The sequence below is a fragment of the Prinia subflava genome, chromosome 10 (genome assembly GCF_021018805.1).
Source record: "Prinia subflava isolate CZ2003 ecotype Zambia chromosome 10, Cam_Psub_1.2, whole genome shotgun sequence".
In the NCBI taxonomy this organism is placed as follows: domain Eukaryota; kingdom Metazoa; phylum Chordata; class Aves; order Passeriformes; family Cisticolidae; genus Prinia; species Prinia subflava.
Window position 1 is genome coordinate 9,575,620 of NC_086256.1, and position 22,438 is coordinate 9,598,057.

The 22,438-nt window shown below is 39.9% G+C and overlaps 1 protein-coding gene across 1 annotated transcript in view; it reads left to right on the forward strand.

Annotated features, from left to right (window-relative positions):
- The window catches only part of EIF2B3 (eukaryotic translation initiation factor 2B subunit gamma), a 99,007-nt gene that overhangs the window by 30,295 nt on the left and 46,274 nt on the right, over positions 1 to 22,438 (forward strand). The window contains exon 5 of the mRNA XM_063407211.1: positions 20,049 to 20,138. Within this exon, the coding sequence (XP_063263281.1) occupies positions 20,049 to 20,138 (90 nt within the window). The remainder of the gene's footprint in view (positions 1 to 20,048; positions 20,139 to 22,438) is intronic.

The following is a 22,438-nucleotide window of genomic DNA, read 5'->3' on the forward strand; positions in this document are numbered from 1 at the left end:
CTTTCTTTTATTTTTTTTTCCTTCTGATACTTTATTTTAAGTAAGTGGATCATATATAAACACACTGTAACTTCCTTAATATTTCTGCTCTATAACTCTGTTCTTGGGGAATTGGCATCTCTGAAATACCTTGCTGCTCCTATGGTGGTTCTTTTTTTCTTTTAAAATCTATTTCCTTTAGAAAAGCTGGGAATAACACTGGTATAGGCAGATGCTCTACAGTGTGAAGCATCCTAATCTTAGATCCTGGGCAGATGTCCTGTACCAGATCCAGCTGTGCTGGTGAAGGGATCTACAACTTTGAGCTTATGCCCAGCTAGACATAAAACTGAGTACTCCATAAGCCATATGTATCAAAAATAGCTTCATGACTACTGATAGATTAAACAACAGGAATTTGATAACTTGATTCTGTTTCCTTTGTGCATTTGGAAGATGTCCCCACAAGCTGTGCCACTGGCAGGGAAGTGGGGGTTGCACTAATGCAACTCAATAGGAAAATCCTAAGGAGCAGTTCGGGACAGACCAGGGAGCAAAAACTCTTTGCTGCTCTCAGCTGTGTACAGAATGAATACACGTCCTAGCTTTGGTGGTGGTCTTTTTTTTGAAAAATCAGGAGTTTTCACTATTACCAAATTTTCTGACTAAGTTTCCTTTGCATTCAAGTGGTATTTTGAGAAATACCATAGAAAGTTGTTGGATATAATTTCTTTTCTCTAAAATACGACCTCTATAGAGAGATGTCTTTTCTGTTGATCCAAGTCTGCTCTTTCAATTAGTCCAGGTCTGCTCTTCTCACAAATAAAAATAAAATTTTCTGACTAGCATCCAGGAAATAAATGAGATTCTTTCTGGCTCCTCTATCAAAAAATAGAAATTGTATGTGTTGATTTAGGTAATAATCCTTTTACAGATGCACAAGCCAGAAAAGAATCTGGTTCCCCTTCCCAGAATTGAATTGGTTTCACAGTACTAATAGGAATTTAGAAAGCTGTAAAAAGTTATTTTAGCCAGTAAAGCAAGCGGATCTGACTGATTCAAAACAGGGGAACTAAGTCTATTGAATAAAAGGGTGTGACTTTTACACACTAACTTTTCAAACTATAACCACACTTTAAAAATGTTGACATAGCTTTAATCATATTTCTTTAGAAAAGAGGAGTTTGCTGAACGTTTCAGAAAAAGATATCGACCCAAGAGTTCTTGTTTGAGACATGAGTTTGGAGTTGATGTTCTCAGGATGCCCTGAGTAGGTGCATGCCTACTGCGTGCCTGTTTAGCTTCTCAGCTCACTAAGAGTAGCTACTGTAGCTAAAAGGGATTCATTTTCTCAGAAAGCTTGCCCTTTTTATTATGCATTTAAACTTTGCTCAATTTTTTCTGCTTTTTCTGTAAATTTGTTGGAAATGAGGGTAGCCTTTAACTTCAGAAACAGACCATTTTTAAAATTATTTACTATTTCTAAAATCAATGTAGCCAAGTATAATGAAAACTCTTTAATTTGGTGTTTTTATATGTTACACTTGTACAATAAACGTGAACATAGTGTAGAAGCAGTTAGTGAGACATTTTGAAGGGCATAGTGCTATTACTGATTCTAATACTGTTGCTTCCACAGGATTTTATTGTTTTGCTGCTGCCATGTTATTTTATTCATACATTGGCAGGGGGTTGAAAGGAAGGTACAGCATTTCCAGGTCCTGTTTATAAAACAAAGGTCGTGCTGTGTCTTGACAGCTTGTACAGGTAAGAAGTCATGAATCTCATGAATCTCAGAATCTGGAATATTAGCAGGAGCTTCTATTGAATGTAGTTGTAGAAAGGCTTATTGTCAATGGCTTTCATTTTACTGCAATATTCTGGCCAGTGTTCTAGTACACGTCAGGCTAAAAGCAGAGAGAGCTTGAGGCTCAGCATTTGGTTTCTGATGGGCAGTAAATGTATGTTGCATGGATTGCCATTAGTCATTTGTCTGTCTGTCTGTCTGCTGTGGTCTCAGACCAGCACTTAGCCTGTGATTTGGTTTTACTTTTCAGAGGTTTCGAAGGAGGAAGGGATGACTGTATTGCTTGGACACCCTCGAGTCCATGTGACTTGGTAAATGCAGTACTCTGCATGAGTCATTCAGTCTGGACAACAGTGAAGTTGAAGCTCATTGTTACTCTAAGCCAGGTTCAGGTCTTCAAAAGTTGATAAATGGTCTGTTCATTTTAGAAAGACATCTTAATTCTTTAATACAGCTGCCACTGTGTACTTTTTAGCAAGGCTATGAATTACCTTATTTCACAGAGTTGATGAGGAAGCATAGCCATAGTTCTTTTTGTGACATACTTACCCCAGTTGATCCTGATGTAACCTATATGGTCAGAAGTTCTCTGGATGCCTTGCTTAGGGCAGAGACACAGAACGATCAATCGCTTCCTTTCAACATACATTTTCAGCCATAATGTGTACTCAGTGTAGCTGCCTGTTGAAATGTTAGGGTTTCAGCTTGTGTCCAATGATCCCAGAGTGACCAGGAGGCGACAGAGGGGCACAGACTCCTCATTGTGCAGTTGGGATGGTACAGAGAGAAAAAAAGCCAAAGGTCAGAGGAGTTATCCCTGCTTGTGCGAGCGCTGTCAGGCTCTCCCCTACCACATGTCCGCCATGTGTTCCTCATCAGCGGGATGTGGAACTCCATGACGCAGAGCAGACTGGAATGCAGAGTTAGTTAACACCCGCCGTTGGGGAATTTATCAGCCAATGTGGAATATGGTGGGGGGAAGGAAACAGCCTAGTTTAAAGCAAAGTAAGGGTGAAATGAGGCATGTGACTGTTCCTCTGCAGTTAAAAGGTCTGATTCTGCTTGAGGATGAGGTCCTGGCTCACAAACCCAGCCAAAGTTTGTGGTTCCCTTACTGTTCTGTGTTACTGATGCATTTTTAGTCTTTTAAATTGTCATACTTAGCAGGAGGTTTTTGCAGTGGCAGGAGGGAAATACCCCTGGGATATTTTCAGGGAACCATTCATCTAGTTTATTCTAAGAAATCCAGATTTCAGAGAGCCTTTCCTTTATCCTGGTCACCGAGATCCCAAATCACTAACTTGCAAGGACACATAGAAGTGGCAGCCTCACCGTTAAAATTAACTACACTTGGTATCAGTTGAACTGCAGTTGCATAATATTTTTGTGCTGATTTATTGCACTTAGTTCGTGGCTCCTGTGAACTCTGACCCGGGTGATTTACTGTGATGTTTCGCACTGCGAAGAATATTGCGAAAGTCATAATGGAAGGAGTCACAATTTGCAATTAGCTGATTGAAGGTGTATGTGGGCTCACATCCTTACTGGGTTTGCATTCTACTGTAGTTGCAGCAAATATATATCTTTGAGAAAGTTTCCATTCATTCAGAACACAATGCCGAATTCCCTGTTGAATAGCTGTAGTGTGGTTCTCCCCAAACAGCATTGTGCTGGCAGTTTCTGGAATTACACAGGAAATGAAGAGCATAGCAAACTTTCCTTTCTCTTGCTAAGACATGCTCCCCAGGAGTTCTTCCAGTAGATCAAGTAAATAGCAGAGATCTATTCCTAAGGGCAGCATGTTTCTCTGTGTTTCTGCTTTGAGAAATCCTAATTTTCTCTGGCTTTAAATCCTTCCTTTCTTAATCAAATTTATTGCACCATTTCCCCAGCTAGAGAAGATGAGAGAGAGATAGATTCCCTTTACAAGCAGTAAAACTGCTTATCCACTTTTCTTGGAGATTTCTTGTAGAACTCTTCTTCCCAGTCACTAAATACTATGTACTCTGTTAAGAACGAGGAGGAGGTACCTATCAAATCTTGACATGTGAACTGGCAATACAGAATGCTGTATCTTGCCCCATTACTCATTTTAGTATAAGTTGCAGGTACTTGCATACCTTCATATTGACCAGCAGCAGCTATTGGTATTTCTTGGGTTGATCATCTTGAAATTCTTTAACCTTCTTAAAAATATGTGTGTATGTGTATTCATAATCAGGTCGGTGAAAGCTCAAGAGTTTAAAAAATCTGGGTCAGTTAGTTCAGGAAGATTTAAAAAAGGAATAACTTACGTCCTTCAGAAAAATTTGGCTGATGGACTTTAATTAAACTCCTAGGGTTGGAAGCAAACCAGTAAGAAAGCAGGGAAATTTAAGTTAAAGCTCAACTTCTAGTTTTTTTTGCGTATAAATCATCTAGCAGCTGGTGATATTTGCAAGAGCACCAGAGACTGTCTTCTAGTATTCCCTTTGATTTTATTCCCCCCTCCCTTTGCTTTATTATTCCCAAGGTGTAGCATTAAATATAATTTCAGAGGCCGTGTGTGTCCTTAACTTCTCTGTCCCATTTCTATGGTGCATGTGTTCATATATGTATACATATATGTGTAATATATAGCTTTGTTCACTGATGGATTGGTACAGCATTTGTAGAACTAAGTAATTTTTTTTGGTTGGTTTTTTTTTCCCCCAGATGTGCTACATCATTTCTGAAAATACCTCTGAAATTCCCACTTCTGTAACTTTAAGCCTTAGCCAGGTAGAATAGTAATAACAGAATCATGGCCAGTGGTGCCATAAATTTCAACTAAAGTATCGGGCAAGAAGTCTGATTTCTGTTTGTACTGTTGTTAGAGATATTTATGCAGGGCTGGTCTTTCAGCAAGTGTGATTATTTTCAGAGAGGCCCTCTCTCCATTCTTGCTTTAGAATGTGCTGAGGATGTGTGTGGGGAACGGCACCTGACAAACAGCAGCCAGACAGAAGGAATAAAATCCCTTGGGAAAGAGACTTCTTTTTATGGCTATTTTTCACTTCTAAGGCCACTTGAAAAATATTGTTCTTCAGGTAGATCTTGTTCCTAGATCCCTGGGTTAGCATTTGGGTGCCTGCCATTTTCCCAGACCAAGGAGCTACTGAAGACTTAAGCTTTTCCAGTAGGAAAGTATGCAAGTACATACTTAGCAGCACCAGACGCTATTGAAAGAATAATGGACCCTTCCCACATTCAACTCCATTCTTCTTGCACACACTCCCAGACCTCTGGAGCCACTGTGCTAGCAAATGATTACATTCTGTTTTTCTTCTGTAACTCTTCCTAAACAAAATGTTAATTGAGGCATTGATTTATACAATTCAGATTCCTGTGTTAAGTCAGCATACTTAGAAGTAGCCTCTGGCTATTGAGGGAATAGATCAGTGAGACAAATTGGTGCTTGCTGGTATGTTTTTCTATATCTTACCCTTTGAGAAAATAGGATATATTTCAGATTTAAGGACTATGTCCTTTGCATGTGTTTGTTTTAGATGTACCCCATTGTAGTGTAGCTTTAGAACACTGGACTCTGTGTTCTCTGATTGATTTTGTTATATGAAGGAAGCATACTGGAAAAAACAGACTTTGGCATTTTTTGTATGTCCTTGATATTTGTTTGAAAAAAATGTTACAATACTAGGGATATTATGTAGATTCCAGGCCTTCATATGTGATAGGCGTAACCGTGACAGTATGCCTGGGGTTAAAAAAATTACTTTTCCTGTCCTAGACAACTGTTGAATTAAGGGATTTGGAGAAAAGTTGTCTGACATTTCTTCTTCCTAATCTGTTCTTCTGTTCAAAAAAATAGAAGTGTTAATATTTTTGTTGTAGAGAACCATTAAAATAAGCAACCTTTGTGTTTATGGAGGAGTTCTCTGAGAGATCTGGTGCTGGAAGGGATGAGCTTCATATAAATTGGTGTGTTATCGCCTGTTTGCATTAAGATTGCCTTGTAATTAATACACAAAGAGGTCTCACCTCTCTGCTTGGCTTTGTGACCTTGAGAAATCCACTTAATGTTAGCCTCTCATACTTTCTTTGCTTTTTAAAATGAATGCAGTATTACTTTACTGTCTCATAGGGACATAAGTCATGAACATTTATGTCATTAGTGTAAATGTAAAATGCTGCTCTGAGTACAGGATATGAAATGTTGGCTTTCCCACACTTTGAGTCAGAATAGTACTTGTTAAAATGACCTTCAGGAAACAGCTGATCTAACAGTGCATCCAGCCTGAGCTACAGGTCATGTTTGAGCCCACATTTCCAGTTTCAGCACCTGGATTTTTGTATGTCTGACTTCTGTAGTATTTATTAGTGTCATGTATTGTTTTACAGTTTTTTGTTATGCACTGCTGTTCTTACCACTCCACTGTCTCTAATTCCCTTTCAATGTACTAATTCTCCTTTTATTTTTTTTTTCTGCAAAGGCATTGGACATGCAGTGAAAAATTAAATCTATTTTTTTTCTTTAACAAGCTGCTCTTCCTGGGTGTGCAGGAATTTGTATATAGGTGCATGCATACAAACTGATTTTACAAATTTGGGCTTGAGTCTGGCAGGGCCAAGCGATTGAGGAAATACCAGGAGGACTCCTTGGGAGGAACCAGTCCTGCTGAAGAAACTGTTGTGTCATCTGAGCTTTGTCAGGTCCATATTGTTCTGCACAAAGGAGAAAAAGTGATGTTTATGTTTCCTTAATTCTTGCACTTGTTTGCTGCTCTCCGCTTCCAGTTTGGCCACCTGATGGCAGCTTTAAAATTCTGTGATGTGAACTGTGGTTTTGTTACCCATATTTATAGCTTTGGTCAGCACTTTCAGGATCCAGCAGAATACAAATATCAAACAAGAGTATAATCTTTTGTAATTCTTCAAATAATTTATTTTCACAGGTAGAAAAGTAATTCCCTTTTGAATTAATGATCACTTCAAAGACTAACTGCTTTTATTTATCCTAAACATTTTAAAAACATGACAGATATTTTTGCAAGCAATCTGTTGTAAAACATCTTCAGAGTTGATTTGGGCAGCTGTGTATGATCTACTTCTTCACTTTTTTAATGACAGTTTTATCCATAAACAGAAATAGTAAATGTTTTCTAATGACAGGTTATGGTAATAAAACAAAGTGATACTGCCCTACTAAATGATGGCCTCATAAAGGTTGTGTGCCTAAACAAAGTTATAATGAACCTGTAAATCAAGAATGCCATGAACAGCAGAAATCTCAGACTCCAGAGCTGAAATAACCTTGCAGTTCAGTAGCCTGCTGCAGAGAAACCTGTCACATTACCTGCTCCTTCATTTCTGTGTTTTGAAGTTCTTGCTGATTGATTCACCACTGTGGAGGCAGTGAATGAATGGATACGAACTTGTCAATGTGAGAAAGGTGTGCAGTACTGAGTACGAGTGATAGAAAGATCATTGCAAACTGCAGCACAGTAATTTAAAAGTTCATTTTGCTTTGACTTCTTAATTTTTGTACATGAAAACGTGTTCACAATGGAAGTGACTCACAAGTTCCAGTCAAGACTTCTGGAAGGCTTCAGTCTGCTGCCTGCCATATGCCTGCATATCTACTGCTGATTTCACTGCTCTTCCAATGGCAGTAAAAAAATTGGCCACGAGTGTTAATTCATGTCTCAGTGGAAACATCCAGAGTCTTGGGTATCTTAGGATATGGCTGTTTCCTATGTTCTAGATACACTGATCTGTGAATGTTTTTATCATTGGGCAGTGCCTGAAAAGTTATTGTATGGTGAAGAGGAAAAAGCTGAACCAAATTGTTCAGCATCCAAATGAGCAGGGGTTGTGGGAAGGTGATGTGAGGCCACCACCAGCTGTGTGCTGTGCCCACAGGAGAGTTCAGGAGAACTGCAGTGTACAAGGGAAAGATGTTGTGGCTGTGTCTTTGCAAAGGCTGATCTGACTCCTCTGTGAGTTTGCTTGTCAGAATTGTTAATCCCTGCTTGCTGATGCAAGCGTAGGGAGAATTAGATGAAGTTATAAAGAGCAGAAAAATTGATGAGCTGCAGGAGTATTCGTTCAAGGTAGACACTGATTTGAACTTGTATGTTGTCTCTAAGAGTGAATAATATCTTATTTACACTCACAGTTGAATATTCATTCCCAAAATTATAGGATGTTTTGGCTTTTAAATCTAGCAGGAGGAAGGACAAGCAATGTCTGTACTCACGGGGATCAAAATGCTATGGGGAAAAAATTGTTTGAGAGCCCATTCTTAGTAGTCCTGTTTGTTACTTCAAGCAAAATTGTCACCCTCCCTGCCACTGTTTGTGTCCTGAAGAAAATCCATTGTTCATGTCTCTGAGGAACTCATGTTGTCATCCTGTTGAATAATAAGACCCAAAATTGAGATTGAGTTCTCAAAAGCAAGAAGCCAGTGTTCTGCTGTTACTTGGTCATGGTGGGCTTATTTGCTTAGCTCAGATTTTGACCATTTAGGGGTTTTTCAGCTTCTGAGTACTGTTCATTAATGTAGTTATTTCATTGCTGAATGACAGCGTGTTTTTGTGCACTGCTATCTGTTCTAGCATTGTTTCGAAATGGGAGGTGTTTCTTGTTGCCAGAAGTAGAACTGTAGTATTTTTGTACTTCCAGAAATTCCTTCATGGCTTCAGTTTGGGTTTGATTTTTGGCTGGTTTGTAAAAATATATGATCCAATTGATCCAGTCATGTTTTTAATTGAAAACATGCATAGTTTGTGTATATTAAAAAAAGGATCATTTGCATGTAGGGAAGAGCCCATGAAAGTGTATTTGAGAACTCCTACTTGCATCTGGCATAGAAAAAATTAGGCAATTATTTTGTATGTGTCCACTGTGTATTTTTTTTTCTTTTTTTATCAATGTATGTCAGAGGTCTGAACACAAATAAAGAATGCTTTGCAGACTAATTAAATCAATGTCTGTGTGGAAACAGTGTAGTTTCTGGAATTGCTCTTCTAAATCAGAGATGTAAACAAAAACCTAGTTATTTTTATATCATTTCCCTTTGCCTCATGTACGTGATTCTGAAAGTTGAAGAGTTATATGTTTATGCTTCTTTTTACAGCAGAATATTTGCGTGGCTGAATTTTTATTGAAGCATAATTCCTGGTTTCCCTAAAGCTGAGCAAGACTACTGTACAGTGGGAGCACACATTAATTTGAGTTTGCTATGAAAGCCTGTTCACGTTAAAGCTGTCAAGGCAGCAAATTGTCCTCAAGTGTTTTTTCATACAGAGTTGTTTGCTGCTTTTGTAAAAACAGCTGCTTCTGCCACAGAAGGCAAATGGGGAGCTTTTCCTGAAAGAAGTGTGTGCAAACAACAGTGTTTAGGTCATGACCTCTTACTGTCCCTCCTTCTTCCTTCTCTATCTACCTGGGGAAGATACAGGTACCATTGCATTTCGTTCAGTCCCCAGAGTCTCCCTCTTTTTCTGAGATTGGCTTCAGTTTGTTGTTTCTTGGTTGTTGTAGTTTCCTCACAGACTGTGAGCTCATTGTGCTGGTTCCTTTAAAATGCAGAACACAAAGATATTACCTATCTTAAAAGTATAGAGTGTAAAGGAGTGTACACTTAAAGATATGGTCCATGCTCCCATTAAATGTGCAATTCCAGCTTCTCAGAATAATGCTATTTTCTAGTGAAGTCCAGTATAATAATAAAATCTGTTTATGAAGAGTGCAGCTTCTGTGGTGTGAAGAATCAGACCCACCTCTTCTGTTGCAGTGCTAAAACTCCCTTTTATTTTTAATAGCAAATTATTTTGAGAGCAGAGCCCAGAAGCATGGAATTTTTAGAAGTAAACTGGTCTTTTAAGGTTTCCTGTTCATTTCTGTTGTGCTTATTGCTTCTTACCTCTCTCTGTGTTTACTTTTTTAACTGTCTCTGCAAAAGCAGCCATTGTAGACTTGGGCCTTTTTTATGTTACTGGCATAGTCTAGAGGGTTAGCACAGGTCTTTATAGTTATAGATTGATTCTAATACATTTTTTTCCTTTATAAACTAAAGGCAGGATTGTACACGAAATTTCTGTTATTGTATTTGTGCTTTGTACCCATGCACTTGTTGACTGTTTTACAAGCCAGTAACGTAGTAGCCACAGGCTAGGAAGCTTGCCCAGAAATCTGGCATATTTAATTAGTGCTAGTAAACAAGCAGAGTTTCAAATTTAATTTTTCCTTCTTTAATTCCTATAAACCTCAAGCCATTTAAAACTTAATTTTGACACTAGTTTCGTTTATGCAGTTGGATAATACTGAAACAGTCTACAGCCACAGACAGAATGGTCCCAGTCTTTTCCATGCAAGAAGGGAATAGAAGTTGTTTTGCGTTAATAGTATCTGAGATTGACCTAAAATTGTAAATGATAATCTTCAGGTCATCCACTAGCCATTTTCTTTTTCTTTCTGTTAGGCTAAATGTTTCAAGATGAAGCAATTGTCCTACCGTGAGTTTAGCCTTGCAAAGGACAGGGACTGGATTTGTTGCTGTTCTGGTTTTTGTACAGAGAGCTTTTCTAAGAGAAAATGATGGAACATCTGAGGTCTGCTATTTGCCATGGCCAGTTTATTGCTTCTAAGCTGTGAGGTTTAAACTCACTGCCCCAGGTAGTATAAACAACTGAGGATTCAGTTGCTGTCTTCTCACATGCTTTTCAATATCAGCTTGTGATCTGTGCTGAAAATGGTTCTCTACTGCTACTTGCACTATGAGGGACCACTGAAGTCTAGATTAATGACATTTCTCGTATCTGTTTCATTGCTGAAGCCCCTCTGTCTCCAGACAAGCAATGTACTGGGTGTCATAGCAATAAAATATGGTAATTTTGGCCAAAAACTGGACTTCATAACTGCAACTAAAACTTTAAAAATTAATACTGAAATTGTGAAAACACACAGATGAGCAGTGTTTTATTAGCTGTCCTGACAGCCTTTCCTTCAAGAATGTGTTTTGGGGTTTTTTGCCTACTCATTTATAAAGGCAGCTCCCACCTTAGCACATGCTGAAGTGAGAAACTTCTCTCTAGTGTGTGTGAAGTTTCTCAATCAGCAATAACTGTTCCAGAGAAGGAGGGAAACCTGCTCAAAGTACCTTCACTGCATTGAATTCACCTGGATTTTCTTCTGCACTATTCTAATTGCTGCGTGATCTCTGTTCCAAAGGAATAAAATTCTTCCGGCTCAACCTTGAGCTTTTGTTCAGGTGCTGCTAATGGGTGAAAGGTGAGAGAGATGCTTGGGAATTCTTTAGTGCGATATGTTTTTGTTCATCTGGGTTTAATGCTGTAGAGCTCCAACTTTAGCATCTTCCTGAAAGCATTTTAGTTGTAAGTTTAGTTTCTTGTAGTAATAAGAAGCAGCAACCTCTGTTATAGCTATTAGCAAGTCTGGAAATTTTAAATCATGAGTAATCTGGTCTAACCAGAAACGAATCCAGTGTGGTTGTAACCACTGTAATTACTTGTTTAAAAAAATGCAAATTTGGACTTTGGGAGGATGTTAAGGTCGTCTTGTGGTGATGATACTTTTTGTGTCTAATATTTTTTCCTTTTTCTTTCCTCTGATACTTATATTCATCATTCCACAGTATTTCTAATGGTGTTTTGTAAAATGCCTGTCAGCTATTAAAAGAAGTAATCATAAGGTTGATGCTGCCTTAAATCTGAGCTACCATCTCACTGAAGATGTGTCTGAATACACAGGCTGAGTCATACTCAGTATAACTAAGTCAGGAAACCCCTCTGCTTTCCTGCAGGGAAGCAGGATTCATGAAGTCTGAGTGCTGATTCCTTAGAAGAATTTCCTCTAACATGTATTTTTCTTTTATGTACCCTTCCAGCACTGCTGAGGTGTGGAGCAGCCTGTGCTCTGGCATTTACAGCCAGGCTTCCTCCACAGTGGTGGCAGAGCCAAGATCTATGCCCACTTTAATTTCTGCCTGAGATAAAGTTGTTCTCATTACCTAATTAAATATTTGACACTTGCATTTGTTGGGATCTTGTCACTAGGAAGAGTGGTTACTGTGTCAAGTGCTAAAGTGTCAAGGTTCCAGTGGAGTTGAGGTGTGAGTAGATATGGTAGTAAAAGCTTATTGTGAATCAAAACTGAGGCAGAAGCAGTAGCTGCCAAAAATCAAAAAAACCCCACAGGTCAAAGCATTGGCTAAGGAAGCTACAGACCATCAAGGAACAGGAACAGAGTATAATTCGCTTACAGTTAAATGAAGGAAATTAGCACTGCCAGGTTTATGGCAGAAAGGTTGGATTTATGTGGGCTGGATTTGAGTAGATTTTGGTAATATAAACCATAACACCAAAATTTTTCCCATCTTTGGATTCAAAGCTCGTGTCTTCTTCCTTTCTAGACTGTTTTGGTGGGAGCCAGATGCTGCTTTGTCTAACATGTAGGTTTTTTTCTTTCTTCTCCACTTCTCCCTTCTAACCTTAATGACCTGCTATCAGGCTCTTGTCAGGTTGTTCTTCAGTCTGGTGAAATTTAACTTTTTTGAATGCAAATATGTTCTACAGAAGGACTCACAAAGGTACACCTTCTGTCCTGAAGAGCCCTTTTGCTTGTCAGGCAAAGATCCCAGCAAAGGGAAGTAAGTGATCAGCCTATGGCCCGTGCATAGCAACATGTTTAAACAGAGATTTTTAATTTTAATAAACTGGTGGTGTAAAAATAGATGATTCTCATGGACAGCAACTCACAATGGGAAACACAAGAATATGTGTGACAGCTTCAGTTTGTTCTGCTCCTGGGCCCTGTGAAATGCAAGTGAAACATTTATGCTTATTTCAGCTTTGGAGGGGTTTTTTTGCTTATGCTTTTACTTGCAATTTAAGGTTGGAGGAGGAAGAATTTCTTTTTGCCTGTGTATTTTAGTACTTAGAGGTGTGCCTTTACCTTAAATTCCCAAATTTTGCAGATCATATATTTTAAGTAGGACCACCTCACCTGAAAGGTGCAGAAGGTCTTCAGAGCCTTTCATGCAAGGCCCACACTGCAAGTACAGTTTTATTTGCCTTTGAGTCCAGGCCAGTGGCATGAAGAAATTGTGTCAGCCTTGCTGTGTTTAAGCTATGTATTGCTACTGACCTGCAGCTTTGACCTAGTACTCAGTTTCACTGTTTCCCATGCATTTACTGTAATTATTTGATTAAAAAAATATATCATATATCTACTGCTTAGCCCTTCGGGAACTGATGTAGGAGGGATCAGCAGGAGCTGCTGTTCTTCAGTAGCCTCTATACAATCCTCCAGCTTCAGTTGTTTTTTTAAAACTTGTTCCTCTAAAGTGTTGTCATCCTTTCAGCCCTGGTGATTTTAGGGAACAATTATTTACTAAGGTGAACTTCCATGAAGTGGGAAGCAAAATGAGCTGAAAATTGGAAATGATTAAGGTTGCCAGGTGCAGACTTTTAGTTCTTTCTCCTTCTTCAGCAATGAAAGCATTTCCCAAAGCTCAATTAAATCTCTTAAATCACAGTTTAGCCCAGCATAAGAAAAATAAGCTCAAACACCAGATCTGAACTAAGTGACTAAGCCATGTCCTGTTGTGTTGGAATTGAATTGGTTATAGCACACAATAATCTACTTTATTGTCATCCTGGCCTTAACTGTAGCATAAGATGATTACATTGAATGTGTATAATAATAAGGCTTACACTTTGTATATAGCCCTTTAAATATTTTGGCAGACCATAGAAAGAACCTTTACGTGCAAGGCTTGATTAATCCTTTTCCTCTGTGTATAGAACAAGTAGCTGCCAGAGCTCAAGGGTAAAACCTATTAATAATGTCTCTGGCAGTCCCCGCCCTCCTTCACAGTGTATTCTCTTCTGTTCACACCAAACTCCAGGCTTATTATCATTTTGGTCTCTCTCTTTTGCTTTCCCAGTTTATACATAGCAATCAGGGTATTCTGGCAGAATAGTATCTAGTATAAAAGTGTCTAGTATAAAATATTTGCATGAACTCTGTTTTTCCCGTGGCAGGGAAAGAGAAAAGGGGTGGTAGTGTTGTGGGCAGCCTGGCCCCTGTGTTATTTCCTACAGCTGTTCACACTCAGTGTGGTAGAGACGAGCCTTAGAACCAAGTTCAGGGAAGAGCTTTCACAGGCAGCTGTGTCTGGTGTGCTCCCGGGGGATGCTCGTGCATCCAGCAACGTGGCCACACAGTCCCCAGGGAGCACTCCTCTGACTTGGGGTGGATGAGGAATTACTGTTCTCCTTTTCATATGGGGAGGCTCAAGCAGGATGAAGAAAACCATTTTTTGAAGGTGCATGTGATGGGGTGGCTGTGCAGCCATTAGCACCCTTGCTCTTCAGCATCGAAGTCAAAAGAGATGTTAACCTTAAAACACGGCATTGTTGCCAAGAAAATGACTCTTTCTACAGGGAGGTCACGCTGGCTTATTGTAAACCATTACTGACCTTGAGCAAATATTAATCCTCAGTTCTGACTGCTAACCTATACTCTTAATACTAGAGAAAATGATTTAATCTTTGGCTTTCAATGAAAGTTAGTTCCTTTACCAAAAAGTTTTCAGCATGTTTTTGTCAGAAGTAGGTTCAGAGTTTGTATTATAGTCTCATGGGTATATTAATAACATCATACAACAAAGAAAAATGGCATGTGGTGAAGGTTTTGAGTGAAAAATATTTATTATTCAGAAGGCTTTCAAGAAACTTAGGTCACTAGATCAATAAAACATTTTCATTTGGAAAGTACTTCCCATTTCTGGTGCAGTGTCTCTTTAGCAGCAGCAGCAGCTGTGGGGATGGATGGTGGGTAGTTGTTATCAGAACTGCAGTGTCCTGTCCTCCCTTCCAGATCCTCAATGGACCAAAGCAAATCTTGCCCTCCTGTCTTTAAATAAGGTTGTTACAAAACTGGAGGAAGGGGAACAGTGAAGGAATTTCCCTGAGCAGGGAAATGGAGGTCAGAGTCCTGGGGGCTCATGGCATTTGTTGGGAGACACCTCATAGTAGCCTCTGCCATCTTGAACTCTTGGGTTCCTGTTGCTGAGGTGTTCCTCAGCCATAAGTGAAGCAGCCCTACCCAAGAAGCAGCATCCTCTGATTCCCCTGTGCCCACCCTCCTCTGCTCCTCGATTCCCCTGTGCCCACCCTCCTCTGCTCCTCGATTCCCCTGTGCCCACCCTCCTCTGCACCTCGATTCCCCTGTGCCCACCCTCCTCTGCTCCTCGATTCCCCTCTGCCCACCCTCCTCTGCTCCTCGATTCCCCTCTGCCCACCCTCCTCTGCTCCTCGATTCCCCTCTGCCCACCCTCCTCTGTTCCTCGATTCCCCTGTGCCCACCCTCCTCTGCTCCTTGATTCCCCTGTGCCCACCCTCCTCTGCCGCAGCGCTCGAGGGGTGCTGGGGGGGCCTGCCCCGCCACCGCAGCTCTGCAGCCCAGAGGTGGCAGCATTTCACCGGTGGGCAAGGGAGCCCCGGCATACAGTGGGGACATTCATGTGGCTAAGTGCTTTGGGATCTTTTTGGCCAAAAGCACTGAGTGAAAAATAAAAAAAAAAAAAATAGGGTCATAAGGTGTCTGGGATTTTTGAAGAGCCAATGTAACAGTGGTCTTTTATTATTAGCGAGTTTACAGCCAAGAGCTGTCCCGTAAATGAGCAATGCGATTTAGGGATTATTTTTTTTTCCTTTAAAAGCAGGAATGCTTGAGACATTAAAGGTGGTCTGGCAGCTTTTGCTGTGAGACTTCTCTTCATGTTGATCTGTACACTGGCTTTGTATCAACATGAGAGCACCACGTCCTTGCAGACAGGCAGGGGTCAGCACTGTGTTTGAACTGAACCGCACGCTGCTTCATGCAAGAGCACCGTTCATGGTGTGGGGGATAGGAAGAATGTGATAGAGTGTTTGGCTTTATGGACTATGTGAGCTACATGCCATTAGTTAGAAAAGATGCAAGTGTGGAATGCATAGTTTGCACTTAGCTTGCTGTTATTTATTTACTTTGGAAGGACGGGGAGGAAGATTAACTAATACCCATGAGCCCACGGTGGATGTAATTCAGGTATAGGTTTAGGAGCCAGGTTAATAGCAGGTATGATTAGATTTTTATTGTGTCATTGCTTGGATTAGCGTTAGAGTACAGACAGCCTCAGGTCCTTGAGCTTATTTAAAGACCTTCATATTTTCCGTCAACAGCTGTATGAAGTTAGGGAAAGGGAGGCCATGGGATTTCTCTTTCTCAGCTAGTTTATTTGTGCAGTGGTGAGGTTAATGTGGCAATATCCCATTCTTAGTAGAGAAGCTTTTTGGCTTTAACCATTGTATGTGCTCCCTTCAGATTTATGATTTTGACCCCAGCGTGGCATTATCACACTGTCAGTGGGAGTATGGAGCTGGTTAGAACCTCCAGCTCTTGGTGGTAATCTCTCTTAATTAGTTTACAGTTGAAACAATTGTCCGACTTCTTCCCTTTAAACAAGGGAAGTTTGCTCTATCAGTGGTTGATTTCCCTGAGGGAGGAAATCCTGAGGGGGGTTATCAGGGAAAGAAAAGCTCTGGGCTCCACTTTCAAAGCAATGCCATGTATGAAGCATGCATCAATCCTGTTAGTACTGCTTATTATTTCACAATGGCGTGTCAGGAATTACAGGCACAGACTTTTCTAAGGACTCTTGCAGACCTTTATACACTCTCATCCTGAGTCAGGATTTTGTGGAATTATGTGCTAATAAAAGCTAATTTTACACATTAAATTGTATACTTTGAAATTGCTCTTTTAATTGCTGATCTTTCCCTGACTTCTCTACAGATCTCTTTTAGCCTTCTAATTGTCAGCTTTCTGCCAGAGAGCCTCATCATTAGGACTAAGATCTGCCATCAGTTAACACACAGAGCCTATAACTGGGACCAGCCCCCTCCTTTGCATGGGAGCACAGACAGTAATAGACACTATAGTGGCAGCACCAAAGGGAGTTTTACTGTGTATTTTAATGACTTGTGCTTGATTACATTTGCTAGATTGAACCGAAGTTCATTTAGTAATTGGTATGATTCTTACAGGGCACACATTTGACATTCCTCCCTCATTAAAGAGCTCCAACAATGGCTGTTGCAACTTTCATCTCAAGGGTGACCCTCTCAGATACATATCCAGTCCTTTTCTTTTGATAAACCACCCAACCCGGCATTCATTAACACTTAACCATCTGCAGCCAGCCCCTCCTAGTACCTTGTCTCTTGCTTTGATGATATAATTAAAAGCCTTCTGTATTATCTCCCTCGAAGCAATAAGTCTAGGTGTGTCAGCTCCTGCATTGTTTGTTATTTGATTCTCTCTGTATCAGCTGTTCTTGCAACGGGCTCATTTTTCATATGTTGTAAAGATTAGCTGATGGAGTGGGAGATCAGAGGCATGAGACGGGAGTGTGGCTCTCAATATTAGTAACCAGATGCTCATTTGAAATGGTGATGGGGTTTGCCGTTATCTGTTAGATTATTTGGCTCCTTTGCTTTTACCTGAAGATAAACTGGTTTAAGCATTAGTCAATGAAAATGAGCATCATCTTTAGTGGCTTGTTATGATAGAGTGCTCTTATCAGTGTGGTTTACTGTGGCTATTCTCTCCTTGAGCCTGGTTTACAGAAATCACGGCTTTGTTTATGCATGTGCCCAAACTTGCCTGTTTGACCTTTGAAGCTGTGATTATAATATTAATCTATGGCACTATTCTGTTGCAAATCACTTAGGTGGTCTGTATTTCAGAGGATTTCATTGTGGGACCTCCCTCTTGTCCAGCATGATGTTCCATTATTGTTAGTATATTCTACCCTGAAAGCTAACTCAGACTGGTATTTCAGTACATCTTGTTGTCTGGCTGCTTTTTGTGGAGTTTTTTTGGGGTGTGATGGAGGAGCTGGGGTAGCAGTGTGCTACTGTTTGTCCACTTGCACTGATTTTGTATAACTTTAAAACAAAGTTGCTTAGCTACAGAAAAACAATGCTTGCATGCAGATGCAAACTTCAGCCCGCAAATCCTCAGTGTCCTGTGGTGTAGCTACGTAGCATTTATCCAGTTTGCAGGTAGGGCGACTGCATGTGTCAGAGCCACACAGACACTGGCGACAGAACCAGCATTTACTGGGGAATTCCTGTTTTACACCATTGCTTGATGCCTAGCCCCTACAGCCTTCCTCTGCCTGGTGTTTAAAGGGAGTGTATAAAAGATCTTGAGTAGGAAGAGAAAAATCTGGCATTCTGGCACTAAAGAAATTTTGTCTTGTCACCTTCAGGTTAAGAATAGGAGTTTTTCCTCCCATTTTTGCCTTTCCTTCCTGTGTTCTATCTGTTTCTATATTTTTACATGTTTATTGCCTTGTTCCATTTATTTGTTAATTTCCCCAGTAAACTATTATATTCATTACATAAATACAAAGGAACCCTTCTCAGAGAAGATAGGAAATTTCTCCCTCTCATACATACACCAAATGTGGAAACCATTCTCAGGATGCAGAGCAAGAGGGAATCTAATGACTTCCAACTGCAAGATCTCATTAAAATTAGTGGATTCCCTATCCTCTTTGCATAAGGAACATTGCTATTTGGGCTGCCTTCCACAGCAACATCTGGGCCACTGATAACATCAGTACTGGAGCATTGCTAGGTGAGCTCATGTTTTGTTAATGAAGTAATCTACTGAAAGTGCATATATCATTTTCTAGTACCTCATACTTCGCTGCAAAGTGTTGTACTACTATTATAGGAGTTTTCCTTTGCAAATAGGACTTAAAGAATTTTGTTATAGTCAAAAATATGCGTAGCTTGAATGGCATGCTTGAGAAATGCCACATAAGTCATGAAATGTTAAGACTTGAATACTTTGGTAGTTCAAGGCATTAATTGAGAAATGCACTGAAAAATGGCTTACTAGAACACCTGATGTTCTTGGTAGCTTTGGTGTTACTAAATATTTGGAGTGATAGTATTGGTTTACTATTTATGTGCATGCCCAGTTTATGAGGGATCGTTCTGCTGAGCTAGCTACATACTAAGGGTGGTCATGATCACAAACATCTGACTTTAGCATGTTCTGGAATAAGTAAACCAAGTTGGTTAGAGTACACTGATAAAATATGTTCATTCAAACTTAATTATGAAATCCAGACATCAAAGGAAGAAAAATGAAAACAGGGACAATTTCAGGTGTGGATTGAAATTTCTCTCCTTAATAGCCTCTGACTGTGAGTGCAGTTATGGATGTCTTGAACAGCTCAGCGTAGTCCCTGACTGTTGTTGTGTTTTGTCTTTTTTAATCTGCAGGCTAAATATTCTCTTTGCTTTTCTGTTCCAAGAACTAGTGGCAAATGTTCAGACAGCCACAATGCTCTCAAATGAGGCCAGAGATTTGTGGAAGGGAAAGTAGTATTGGCCTAAAATATTTAGCTGGTTTCAGACAGGTTCCGAAAATGGTTTCCATTATCCAAGAATAGAGAAAGCATAAAGAGAAGCAATAGAAGCAGTCAATGAGTCTGTATGATTTAAACTTTGTTCTTAAAATTTTGAAGCTACCAGGGGATTCCTGAGGTTCCAAAATATTAACCTGACACTGCTCCGAAAGCAAAGACTTTCCTGTTTGGCTTATGATGAGTGGGAGTTTTACTCATATTTCCCACCTTACTGGGCTGGATAGCAAATGCTTTGTAATTGTGCTATGCCAATCCTTTGTAATGTGTAGTGTAGGAAAGGTGAGCAGACCCCATCTCCTTCCCCCTTCCCCCCCAGGAAGTGTTGGAGAAAATACAGAAATGTTGTTGTGTTTGCTAGCAGAACATGCCCAACCTTGCATGTGTATTAAGGCAGGCACTTAGCCAGAAGCTTTGAATTATTGTACCCTGACATTACCCACTGTAACTTTTAGCACTCTGGGCCCATTACTTTGGCTTCCTGCCCAGTAATGTGCAATTTCCACTTACATGAGAAGATGTAGCAGGAGTAATGACTCCTTGGAGGAGGTGTTTTCTTTTGCAGCAAATCAGCCCAGGGCCAGCAGGTGTAAGTTTATAGACACAGCCCACTAATGGCAGCCTGAGCTCTTCTGTTCCAGCAATCCAACAGTAGATGGAAAGGAGCAGACCTTTGCACACTTGTCACTATCCCTGACCTCATTGCAAAGTGAAGTTCTTGTAAACAGCCATGCAAAAGCTCCATGATTTCCCTTTTTTATTCTTTTCCAGGCACCCCAGAATGCATATCAGAACAGGGCTGATGGATGCCCATCTCTACTGTCTGAAGAAATATGTGGTAGACTTCCTGGTAGAAAACAGGTAAGAAACCAAGCAACACACAAGATATTAGCAGGCGTTTGCATTGGCATGTGGTTTACTTTTAAAGAGCTTTCAAAGGATTTTTTTTTCATTAAATTAGCTAGCATAAAATAAAAATGTTAAAGAAACCAGTTTTCAAAATATTCTAACTATACTAAAAGGAATGTCAGGCATTATGTTTGAGTGTCTTATTAGGATCTTTTTGAAAAAACAAAACAAAAACCCCAGCATAAGTGAACACTAACATTTTTGTCTCTTTTATGCATCTGTTCTTTTTCTTATGTATCTCTTCTTTTTGGCTGCTCATTTTACCAGGGCTTTCCCATTGTTAGGCTTGTGAATACATTTCTGACCTTTGATTTCCCCCACCACAGTCTGTTTTGGTGTTTGCAATCACCTTCCCTCTGCCCCTTCACATCCACCACCACTGCAGGTGGGCTATCTCTGTAGCATCCTATGTTTTTAGCTTGTGATATTCCTCTGTCAAAACTCTGAGACCACCCACTGAGAGTAAGAAAAACATCCATTTATGGAAGTGGAGAAGGATCTTAGCTATAATATTTCATGAAACAGACAAAAAAAAAAACAACCAAACCCTGTTTGTCTTTTAAAAACAAACAAATGAACACTCCCCCTCACAGTAAGTAGTTCAGTTTTGGAATGATGTCCTGTTCCTAGACTTTTTATAGCCCTCTCATGCCCATTACATACACTGAATGCTCACTGAGTTCTCAAGAGTTTTTCTTCCCTTTTAAGTAAGATAAAAGATACAGAGGCTAAGTGTTGTGTTCATAGTACATTTTCTTAGCAGATAAACTGACATGTGAAAAAACATTGAGGGTGGGAGATTTATGTTAGTCTTGACCATATACAAATCTGGTGATACAGCTGGATACATGCTTGAAGGAGCTCTTCCAGAATAAGGGTCTGTGAGCGAATTAAAATTAAGTGGAAAATCTGTGTTAACCCCAAGGGCAATTTCATACCATGCATAAGAATACGGCTTATCCGACACTTTGACTGGTACACGGGGGCATTGTACAGGTTATTTTAGTTCCCTTCTTGTGTACAGAAATGTGTGAAAGTTTCAGGAGCAGCAGATGCTTTAAACCTGGAATAAACCATTTATTTAGTGTATTTTGGAAAGTTGGTGAGGGTTTGAAATTCTCATGCTTCCTGTGGTAGCATGAAGCGGTGTTTACACCTTTCTTTTGTCATAATACAGCATGTAGGACTCATTTCTTGAAATCCTAGCACCTAGTTTTGCAGGGATTAGACATTTCTGGAATATTAGACATTTCACACATTCAGTTATTTTTCCCTGGTATTTCATTTGGTTTTGAATTTAGATCTGTGGGACAAGGATGGTCTTTGTCAGATACGTCACTCAGAGAGGCCTCGGAGTGTAAATAGCGGTAACTTCAGATTTCAAGGCTTTATGATATTTCAGTGGAAACTGGTGAGATCTTTGGCTTTGTCAGTCAGGATTTTACTTTGTATTAACCGAAGTCAGTAGAGTAAAATTCTTCTAGTTTCCCCCAGATCCCCATAGAACAAGTCCACTGATGTTTTGCAAGTATGACCGACTGGGGTTTTTTTTTGTTGTTTTCTATAACAAGGTCATTCTCTATTTTTTAGAGGTCTTTGCTGTTTTTTAGAGCTGTGCTACTTTTCTGTGACACTTCCATGACAAATAGATCATTACAGCAGCTAGGCAGCGTTTCCTAAGACCTGATAGCAACATCTGGCTTACTAATGGTAAATGACTGCTTCATTCTCTTGATTACACAAATGCTACTTATTCAGTCAATTGAGAGAGTCAATTGCAAGTAATGTGCTTAACGGGCAAATCTGGGAAATGGGACTTTTGCCATGAGGAATAACTTCAGCTTTCAAACTTCTGGCACTGGTGGGCATTTGCAGCTTGTTTTTCTTCTATGAGGAAGGGGAGGACAGTGCCTACCCAAAGATCTTTCCATGTTTGGCAGCAATATGCCAAGACTTTTGAAAGACTGGGGATTTTTTTTTGCCTCAAAAGTACTGACATCTACATAATTGTTTGGGTTTAAGGGTTCTTTTTAATACTTTGGTTTTTAGTCTACAGAGAACTTACAGTAAGATTTTGCCTCTCTGCAATTTTGCACCAGGACTGGAGAAGCTCAGATGCCTTGTTTAAGTTGTGCGTGTTTAAAACTAACAGCAGGGACTGAAGGGAACAGTGAAGCTCTTGTGTGGTGCCAGGAAGTACTGACACAGTGTACTTCCTCAATATTACAATATTTACATTGTGTTAATATTTT